The 10,498-nt window shown below is 47.7% G+C and overlaps 1 protein-coding gene across 1 annotated transcript; it reads left to right on the forward strand.

The window, feature by feature from the left end:
• Positions 1-17: 17 nt before the first annotated feature.
• Positions 18-3,518, forward strand: RPL35A (ribosomal protein L35a). The gene is made up of 5 exons (XM_064721268.1): positions 18-106; positions 436-478; positions 1,554-1,706; positions 2,531-2,675; positions 3,460-3,518. Exons 2-5 carry the CDS (start codon positions 468-470, stop codon positions 3,481-3,483), a joined length of 333 nt encoding a protein of 110 aa, XP_064577338.1. The 5' UTR covers positions 18-106; positions 436-467; the 3' UTR covers positions 3,484-3,518.
• Positions 3,519-10,498: the final 6,980 nt, after the last annotated feature.

The raw sequence follows: 10,498 nt of genomic DNA on the forward strand, positions 1-10,498 counted from the left end.
TGCTCACTCCGGCAGGGCTCGGGCTGCCCGCTCGGGTCCTGGCGGCGCATTTCCCGGCAGGCAGCGGGGCGCGGGTCTCTTTCGCCGCCATCTTGGGGCGCTGCGGGTGAGGAGGAGCGGGGCCGCGGGCCGGGAGCGGGGCTGGGGGGTGCTGCCCCCGCTGAGGGGCCGCCGGCGGGCGCGGGGCTCCCGGGGCGCGGTGGATGGCGCGATCCGGGGCGGAGACAAGGTGGGATGGCGCCGATGCGCGGCGGATGGTCCCAGTCGCGGGTTGGGGCCCTCGGCTGGAGCGGGGCTGAGGCGGCTGCTCTGGGGGGCAGCGGAGGCTCCCGGAGCTCTGGGTGGCTCCCGGGCAGCCCCCGGGTGTTCGGGGTCCCGCTCGCCGGGCCGGGTGGAGCTGCCGGCCCGGGGCTCATGGCTGTGTGTCGTTTGCAGGCCTGCCGGGACCGGGTCTGCGGGAGGACACCATGACCGGGAGGTGAGTGAGTGCTGGCTCTCTGTTCGTTGCTGTCGGAACGTTCCTGAGAGCGTTTGTTGAAGCTGTGGGCCATGAGCAGTGTTCCTCTGCCCAGTGTCCTGCCGGGCCCTGTTGAACGCCCACAGCTGTGTGTCCCTGTTCTGAAGTCTCTTGAGCTGCTTGTAGTTGCTGTTACGATGTGCTGCGCTCTCCCTGGCTTGTCAGTAAATATCAGTGTGAAATTTATGGGTTTGTTCGTCTCCAGTGTACAGTGGAGCTTTGGCATGGACTTTTTCCTTGAGTAAACAGGGTAATGTGTTTTTCCCATGGGTGAATTTTCTGTTGTGCCACCATAGGGATTGAGTTGGCAGGGGAGTCAGAACTGGATGGTCTTAAATGTTCTCTCCAGCCCAAATCATTCGATGGTTCTGTGAATCAGCTTTATTATCTGTGGAGTTGATGTCCTGTTACACGTGTGGCAGGTAGAACTGGGATCCTGCTGGATCCCGGGGCAGATGCTGGATGCCCTTGGGCCAGATGTGCTGCCTGCTCGGTGCGTGGGACAAGTCTTAGAATGACTTTACGTGGGCAGTGCCTGAAGAATTGTTCTGAAGAATGACTGAGGAGTTTGTGCAGTGCCTGTGTCCAGTGGATGTCAGGCTGTTGCTCTGGCTGTTCACTCCTTTAAGCTACAATTCAGGGGCAGCTCATGCCTTCTCTAGCAGTTACTGCAACACAGGAGACTTGCTGTGGCGTGTAGAAAAAAACCAATGTTTACTTGTTGTTAGTTGATATTTAGGAACAATATCTGCTAATGCTGCAGCATTTGGAACTTAGTATGAAGCCAGTATTGTTGTGCCAAGAGTTTATGACAAGCAGAAAATGCAAAATTCTCTCAAATACTTCATGTTCCACATACTCAGCTTTCCTCTGTTCATTGAACATAAGTATTTGCAGTGATTTGTAAAAGTTGGCTGTTTCCTCTGCTGATTTCTACTGGTGTGGAATTAGTTTCTGCTGAAGCAGCCTGTTATTTGTTTTTATTTTTGTTACTTTGGAGTAATTCATAATTCACAGATGTTTTCCATGTCTTTAGGCTGTGGTGCAAGGCCATTTTTGCTGGCTACAAACGTGGCCTCCGAAACCAGCGGGAGCACACGGCCCTTCTGAAAATTGAAGGTGTTTATGCCCGTCAGGAGACAGACTTCTACCTGGGCAAGAGGTGTGCCTACGTGTACAAAGCTAAAAAGTAAGTGATGTTTTATTCTTGTGCTGAATTAGCCAGTTCCTGTATTGGCTTTGTAAATGCTAGGTGTTAATGATATTATATGATACGTTAGAGAGCAAGTGGGATGAGAACCAAGTTTTGCCTAAGCTTGACAAAAACTGAAGGCGGGTTGATGGGGTAAATTGAGGTGGGTGAATTTGCGTTAAATACTTTAAACTGTTGAGTTACTTAAACAGTAAAGTGATTTTGTGAAGCCTGAATGAATTTTTATTCTGACTTTTGTGTGTCTGGGTAATGTCTTTCACTTCTGCTCTGCTGCCATTGATAGACACCTTGGGATCAGCTGCTTATTACTTCCACTTTTTTTTTCTTGAGTGCTGTTAGAATTACCTTGAATAAAATTGATCAAACTGGTAACTTGACCACCATCATTTCCAGCATGGTCCATGGCTTTTCATTTAAGGAGATTTCTGCCATCTATCCCAATGGCCTATTCTTCTTCTGCCTTCAGTGTGTCTGGAGAAATAAGGTGTTGGCAACTTCATATTGTTGATTTTTCAGTCTCATCCTGTTAGCAAAAGTGTTTTCCAAATATTTGAGCTTTGTAAGCTGTTAATACTTGTCCAGTGGAACTTCTGGTAAATTACAAGCTGTAATTATGCCTTTGAAAGGGGCAGTGAAAATCCTGGAGAATTTCACAAGTAAATAAAAGAGGATGTTGCTCTAGTTAAAGATGGCTACAGAGCTAAATTATTGAGGTGCCTTTGAGAAACCACATTGTCACTGCTGGTGACAGCAGAGCTGTGACTGCCCTGCTGAGCTGTTCTGTGCCTCCTTTCCCCCAGCAACACGGTGACCCCCGGAGGCAAACCCAACAGGACCCGCGTGATCTGGGGGAAGGTGACGCGCGCCCATGGGAACAGTGGCATGGTGCGCGCCAAGTTCCGCTCCAACCTTCCTGCCAAGGCCATTGGACACAGAATCCGGGTGGTAAGTGGACCTGGTTTAGCAGCAAGATATTTATTGGCAGGTCTTGGGGTGCCTTTTAATTCCACATAGTATGAGGGAATATTTGAATTCTGGTTTTGTTGTGTTGCTGCTGGGTGTTCAGCATGGCTCGGTGACTGTTTTGGAGCCTAGAGAGGCTTTTTCCTGGCTTCATATGCTGAGGGGGTTGGTCTCTTTGACAGGGGTTTGTGTGCTTGCTTGTGTGGAAAGGTTGTGTGGAAAGACTCTTCAAGCTCCAAGACTCCACCAATCTGTTCTGTATATTTTTGCACTCTTCTACTTTGCCTTTTGATTTTTCTCTTGCATCCCAAATGTTTTAACTGAGGGCAGTGCTCTTCTGTCATGGCCACTTCCTCCTGTCCCCATTGTTGGCGTTTTAGCCACAGGGCTTCAGTGGGACTGTCCTTTTAAGTCTCTCACCCAGAGCTGTGATGTAATATTTTCATAGTGATGCTGTCAAAAGGAGTACAAGAGGGGTGCAGTCCTTTCTTTCTGTCATTCTCCTGTGCCTTAGAAAAAGCACAGTAGGAGCAGCACAGATAATTCCTGAAGTCCAGAGCTATGGGAACTCTTGTTGGTGCACAGGAGGGCTGGCTGCCACAGAGTCTGTGCCACCAGCAAAGTGCTCCTGCAAGTCATTCTCACACTCTTCTGCATAAACTGGGGATTGCTTTAATAGCAGTTGAACATGATCTAGATTGTAACTGCAAAACTCATGTTTGAATACAAAATTTCTAACATGATTCTCTGGTTTTGTGTTTTACAGATGCTGTATCCATCTAGGATCTAAATTTTTATTCAAAATAAAATGGAGAAGCTGTTTAACTTTTGTATATTTCTGGTTTTATTGCCTCCACCAATTTTGAGAGACCTCTTTCTCAGTAGGGTATCAGACTTGACAGCACAGACAGAGACACTAAATCCTGGCAGGTGCAAAGCCTCTCTCACATCTCACAGTAGTAGTTCTGGTGGAATCCCTGATAATGAGCCCACATGTTCCTGGGCAGCACGTGTGCCTGTAGTGTCTGCTTTGTGTAAATAATTTAAAGACATTTTCATTGCACAGCTCTGTAGTGCCCAGGTGTTAATGCTGTTTTCTTGGCCAGCCTTATCCCAGCTTGTCACGTAGGGCAGTGAGCATCTTCCTGCACTTCCTTAGTTCTTTTCGTTTTGCTGAACAATACGGTGGTGAAAAATGAACTTACAGTTGTGAAGTGCAAGGCTTGGTTTCTTATCTCTGAAAATCCTCCCAAAATACTGGGTGGTTCAAAGGGCGGTTTGAGGTGGGTACAGGTTGTCATGGCTGCTGCTGATGTCACAATCCCACAATGACCTGTGGATACCCTGTGAGAGCAGTTCCACATACCCCAAGTAGTTCCATCATTTTCAATGCATCCTGGTCGGTCAGGCAGGTGAGTCTGTTGGCTCAACCACACCTTGAGCCCACTCCAGTGCAATCCCTCCTTCCCAGGGCATGAGAGCTTCCTTCTCCCTGCCTGGCCCTGCTGCCAGTGTGTGTCATGGAGCCCTCTGAGTTGTTGGCTTTGCAAGTCTGCAGTGGGCTGGTATTTCACAGCTAATCCTCTTCTTTCTGAAAGAGGTGGAGTAGTTGTGTGTGCAGAATATATTGTTGGGTAAATCATAAACATTACTGTGAATTGGAATTAAAAACTTGACCCAACTACTCAGCTCTGGTATAGAAATTATTTTGCTGGACTTAAAGACCTAAGCCTGCTGCCAGTGCTGTCCTTCACAGCAGGAGAGCCTTTGCCATGGAAAACTGCCTTTTTTTAATCTGTGTAGAGAAATTGCAGTTTATGGGATGTGGGACCAGGTCAGGCAGGGCTTTTAGTCTTCCACAACTACCAATGGGTTGGACATGTTGGATTCAAAGAAGGATGGATGGGATTTCCAGCTTTAGGCACTACAGAGTAAGGAGGCGGAAACATAATGAGCAAAGTGAACTGTAACAACAACTGTAACAATGGGTTTGTAGGCCTGTGGTCACTCTCATATAGTTGGGTTTTGCTGATGAGAAGGGAGTAAGTTCCGAGTTTGATACAAGATGCCCAAATACACATAATCATCCCTTCTCTTTCCCCTGTAACTTGTTTCTGTTGTACCAGACTGCCAAGGTACAAAGCCTTTTTCTGGGATGTCCAACCCCAAAAAGCACATGGCTGCAATTTGTGAATCTTTGTATCAAAACTGCTATTTTCACATTCATTTGGTCCCACCCAACCCGGCCTTGGCTGCTCGGAGCAGCAGGTGTTGCCTGTTTGGAGCCTGTGCTGTGCAATTGCCTTTGCTACTTTCACTCCTTTCCCCAGCAGCACAGTAAACTGACGTGTGAGAGGAAGCTATGGCATCCAAGGAGTCAGCCTCCTTCGTGGACAGAACTACCTGGGATTTCCTCAACCTACTGGACATGCTGGGGAGCCGGAATGGACGGGTGGGTGTGATGGAGGTGGACCATGCTGAGTCAAGAGCTCCCTCATTGCTGGTGGATTTTACCCGGGACCTGTGTGGCACGGGGGACATCAAGCATAAACCACAGCAGGCAGAGAATGAAGGAAAGGAAGAGGAGGACTTGGTTCCCCCACACCTGATTTTTATGCTATGGCAAGCCAGTGTGTTGAAAAGGCTCATGCAGTGGGATCACCTGGAGGAAGCTGTCCGGGACGTGAGGAGCCTCCTCCCCTGCCTGCCAAATGTGCTGGTGCTTGTGATGATCCGTCCTGACTCCCAGGAGCAGCTGGACCAGGCAGTGAGAGCGCTGAGGAGAATGCAGTGTGTGCTGGATGGGGCCCTGCAACTGACTGTAGAGACTGCAATTTACAGCCCAGGCCAGCCTGGAGGTGTCCTGGAGGCAAAGAAAGCTGCCTGTAGGGCACTGAGAGAAGCCTTGAACTGCCATGAAGGTAACTGGGTGACCCAGGGGTGTGGGACACAAAAACAAGCTCAGGGCAGAGCCTGAGGGACGGTGTAGATGGAAGTGGTGCTTGTTGACTGGATTCAGATAACAAGAGGGAAGACAAGCTGGACCTTGCAGGTAATATGAGCCAGAAATGAGAATGAGGGTTTACATGCTGGGGTGGGGATGGACAATGTGTCCAAGCTAAGTGTTTTCCCTCTTCCAAGTCAGATAGTGTTGGGTTTACCTTGCCCCAAAACACACATGGCAGTGGAAATGGCTGCTCACTGTAAGAGCTGCAGTTCTGACCCTGCTGGAGCTTTCTGTGATGATGTTAACTGCTCCACAGCCCCACTGACATTGACTTCTTCATTGAAGGGATGTGCCACCCTTTTTTGGGTGGCCACAGACCTTAGCTTTGAGAAGATGGTGTCAGGTGTTCTATCATTTGTGTTTCTTCCCTTAGAAGTCGACTCCCAAGAGCCATTTGTTATTTCACTCCCGGAGCTCAGATACTGCCGAGTTCTGCCTGAACGTAGGCAAGAGAAGATATCAAAGACAGATGGAGAATGAATTCCCTTGGGCGGCCCAATCTGTCAGGTTGGTTTTAGCACTGTCCTGCTGGATGTCCCTTTGCAGAACACTTCCTTCCTGCTCACTTGCTTGTCTACCCAGACCTTCTGCATGGATGAGATTCAGTGTGTGGCTGCTGCCAGAAGGGGACAGTGTGCCCTCAGCATCACACAGTCCTTGCCACAAAGCTCAGAGTTCTTTGCTGAATTGGCTGAACAATCTGGTCCAGGAAACTTTTATCAAAAATCACTGGGTTTTTGCTTTGCATTAAATGCCTTGTTTATCAAAATGTCCCTAAGAAACCTGTCCCTAAGAAAGCTGTCAGCAGAAAGGGAATCAGAGCAGGCCAGAAGCTTCTAGATTTGAAACTGTCCCAAAACTGAAATAGTGAGAGAAACTCAAGACTAAGGCCTCAGACCATGTTTTCTCAGGAGAACCTGGATGGAGGAGTCTTTAGTACATAGTTCTCATCAGGAGCAAAGCTCCTGAAACCCTCCCAGGTTCTTTGTAGCGGGGGGTTGACTTTACATACAAGCATGTACACATCCAGCAGATTGAGTTTCTGGGATGGGTTATTTTGGATGGGAGGAGCTGTGGGAGCAGTAGAATATTTTTAAGTCCAGTTACCCACATAATAGCTGAATTAATTTCCCATCCTCTCTGGGCATGGCAAAGCACTATAGGTAGCTGCACTTTTTTTGCATTGGGAGTTTATATGTATTTTTTCTCTGGTGTTTTTTGTAGATCTTTTGTCATCCTAAGATCTTCAGTGTCATCAAAAAAAGGATTAAACACCTGATATTTATCTCATTTCTCTGTGTCTGTGTGTATCTATAAGCTTTAAAGCTTTTATCTAAGACTGCAAAACTTGCTGAAGCTGCAGGTTTGTGCAGTATGGTACAGAAGGGGTGAGATTTGAGGGCAGTACAGATCCTGTAAACCAGTATTTGTCAGAGAAAGGATTCTCCTAGTTATTTTTGAAGTTCCAGATTCTTTGCAAATCCTTAAGGATGTGGCTTTATGAAGCAAAATAACCGTGCTCTTAAGTGTTTGGGTGGTGCTGGTGCTTGGCAGACTTTTGGAATGAGGTAACCCAGTTGTTCTGTTGTGGAGGAGACTTTCCACGAGCATTTCCACAAGATGAATTCTGCCTTTCATTACTGAGAACACCGGTTTTTGGTCAACCTAATGAAGAAATAGTTCTCTTGAGTCAAAGTAAGACATGTACATGTTCAGGCTGTTTGTGAGTGAAGAAAGTTCGGCTTTAAAAGATCAGCATATTAGGACATCCTTAAAGCAAGAATCCACAATGAGGTCCTGTGTCTCTGTTATTTCCTGTAGCATCTGAAACACACAGATAACCATCCAAATCCAGGCAGAGACCATGCAGCTCTCAAGTTTTTCCTCTGGCAGCATGTTTCTACTTTGTCCAGGAGCTTCTGTGCAGGGTGATGGGGGCACTGTCAAGATGAAACAAGGAAGAAACTCTGAGATGTGGCTGAAATCCTGGCCAGTGGTTGGGAGCGCAGGAATGCCCTGCAAGGGCAAGTGATGTACCCACAGGAATGTGTGACCAGGACTGACCAACACTTTGGGCTCTCTGCGCATGGCCCTGTGCCAGGTTTCCATCTTCCTCTTCAGCCATACCTTCCTAAGCCACAGTGACTCAAGGAAACATGAGGAAACTTCGGACAACTGCAGAGATGGGCAACTTTTAGAGGGAACAGAATTTTGGAGAAAAGAGACAAGAAAAAGGTTTGAGATCAGGAAAGCCAGGCTGTGTCCCAGATGTGGACTGCCGGAGACTTCCCAACTTTATTTGCTTATGGTGTGTAACCTCCCTGAGTGGAGCCCAGAGGGCTGTGATGACTTGGATGGATCTGGGCCAGGGCTGAGCTGGTCCAAGCTGCCTTGGGACCAAAAGTGAGGCTGCCTCAGCTGGCCCTGGAGGTGGCTGGATCTGGGGTGAGAGACCTGGGTCAGAACAGTGTGACCATCCAGTTTGGATTCACTTGTGACTGAACTCGTCACAGAAGGGGTTCATGTCTGGTTTGATACAAAGTTTGAGCTCCAATGGTTGAAAAGTGGGAAGGTGTTTGGGTTCAGGGGCCAGAAAGGTTGAGAGGATGTTGGAGAAGATCAGTGGAGGAAATAGGAAGAGCCATGGAGGAGTGAACAGGAGACAGGCTAGAAGGGAATCAGTAGGACTGGGATGTTGGGGGCAGGCGTGGGGTTTGGGGTATTTTCTTCTCTCACAATTACCTCCTCTGCTACTTCTTTGGGCAACCCAAGGAGGTCTCCATGGATGAGGAGCTCAGTGAGTGCTGGTGCCTTGCAGCAATGCCCTGGAAACAACTGGTAGTGCTACACAAGTAAAGCATGTGCTTTCCAGCATCTAGTAAGGATGTGTTTTTCAAAGTAATAATTGAAGCAAGTTTGGAGAACAAATCAGTGGAAGAGCAAATGTACAAAGGTCTGCTGAGGCTTATCTTAGGAGCTGGAATTGCAGCCAGTTCCAGCTCCTACCTGGCTCAGAGGCTTTTCCAAGTGTCCCTGTGAGCACCAAAGCTACTGAAAGGATGAATTTATGGAGCTGGGCTGGGTCATCAGACATTGGGCTCAAAACAGCTCCTACAGATTCCTTCTTGCTCATTCAGTCTCTTTTCTCTTCTATCATCAAAACTGGCACAAGAATCCTTTATCCCTGTCCTCTTTTTACTCTCTTCAGAAGAAAGATTAATCTTGGTAAATGCAGACTCTAATGCAGTAGACCTTTTTTTGTTGTTTAGGCTTCAAGGCATTACTAATACACATCACTCCTTTTTCGAAGTCAAAAATTTTGTCTTCTCTGGGCAGCTAAAGCGTATGTAAGAGATGTGATGACCCTCACTTAGGGCTGTCTGTAGTGATTCTCTGCAACTGTGACTGTCAGATGGATGTTTGATGGAGTGTCAGATTTTCTAAATATGTCTGAGTTCTTGCTCAGATTCCTGACAGGGCTCTGAAGACATTTTATGGAGGACTACAAATGCTGCTGAGCTCATGACTGCCTCTGAACTGTTTGAGTTGTACCTCTTTAAGTAACACAAAGGGAGTTGTATGTGTTAGATCTTACCCCTGTTAATGAGTAAAGAAATGTAAACAAGGTTGTTTGGGCATTGTGGGTGACATTCACCTTTCCAACCAGCCTGTGCTGACAGTGTTACATGTGTACCCAACATAAACTAAAGAATTGCAGTGGCCATGAAGAACAGCTCTACGTGGTCCCAAATATTAGTTTTTAGTGGCTGTGCTGGCAGTTTGAACATCGAGGCCACTGCAGAGAAGTAGCCAGTGGTGTATCTGAGTTAGGAAGAAAACTCAAATTTTTTATATATCTTCTCTGCAAGAATTGTCTTCATAAATGTGGGGAATTGCCAGCTAGAAAGCCAGCTTCCCAGTGCCTGAGGCATCTTGGCATCTCTAGGCAAGTCACTGGCATAGAGCTGCTCTGGAAGAGCTCTGTGAGAGCCGTGCTGTAATGGTCTGCACATCAGTCAGGCTTTAACCAGTACCACCACACCACAGGCTGTGCTGGCAGCTCATGAGGAGTGAAAACACTCTGTGGATCTCTTGGCAGTTTTCCAGAGAGATGAGCCCTTCTGGGGACTAGCATAGTGTTCCTGTCCCCTCCTGCTGCTGACACAAGTCATGATGCTGATTATACCCTGGACTTTTGTCCATAGGACCATGAATAGGCTTCTGAACAGATGAGGAAAAAATCCTTGTAAATACAAAATCTGGGCAACACTAAGGCCACACCTGGCTACTCAATTATGTCTGCCTTTGTAGCCCTCCCATGTTGACAGCTACTCTCAGGGCTACCACACTGGCATGGGGGCACGGGCTCTTGGAGACCCTACTCTTTGGAAGAGGAGCCTAATCTTTCTGTTTTACCTTCCTCTTTTTGCCCTGTCCCATTTGCTTATCAGCATTTGTCCATAAGTAAATTACTTTTGCTAGGACCCAGGGCAGAAAGTCTCTCTTGAAGCCCTCATCCATGATACTAGCCTGGGGCAGTGTTTGCTAAGCCTGTCATACTGGGGAAAATATTTTCCTTGGATTAAAATTGGTGCCACATTGTGACCTTCCCGAGTTGCCACACCACTGTTGTGCCTGGGGATGAGCCTATGGTGCATCCTTTCTACTGTGGCTCCTGATCTGCTGGGCTTTGGGAACACATGGCCATGAGTATGGGCAGGCAGCAGGCACGATGGCTCAGCCACATTTGTGGCTGAGTGTATCTGAACACCCATGTTGGGAATCACCAATCCAGGAC

This window comes from Zonotrichia leucophrys, chromosome 9 (genome assembly GCF_028769735.1).
Source record: "Zonotrichia leucophrys gambelii isolate GWCS_2022_RI chromosome 9, RI_Zleu_2.0, whole genome shotgun sequence".
NCBI lineage: Eukaryota > Metazoa > Chordata > Aves > Passeriformes > Passerellidae > Zonotrichia > Zonotrichia leucophrys.

Coding starts and splice junctions, on each gene's coding strand:
- RPL35A (XM_064721268.1), top strand. Junction 1,707..2,530: donor TACGTGTACAAAGCTAAAAA/GTAAGTGATGTT, acceptor CCTTTCCCCCAG/CAACACGGTGACCCCCGGAG. Junction 2,676..3,459: donor TTGGACACAGAATCCGGGTG/GTAAGTGGACCT, acceptor TGTGTTTTACAG/ATGCTGTATCCATCTAGGAT.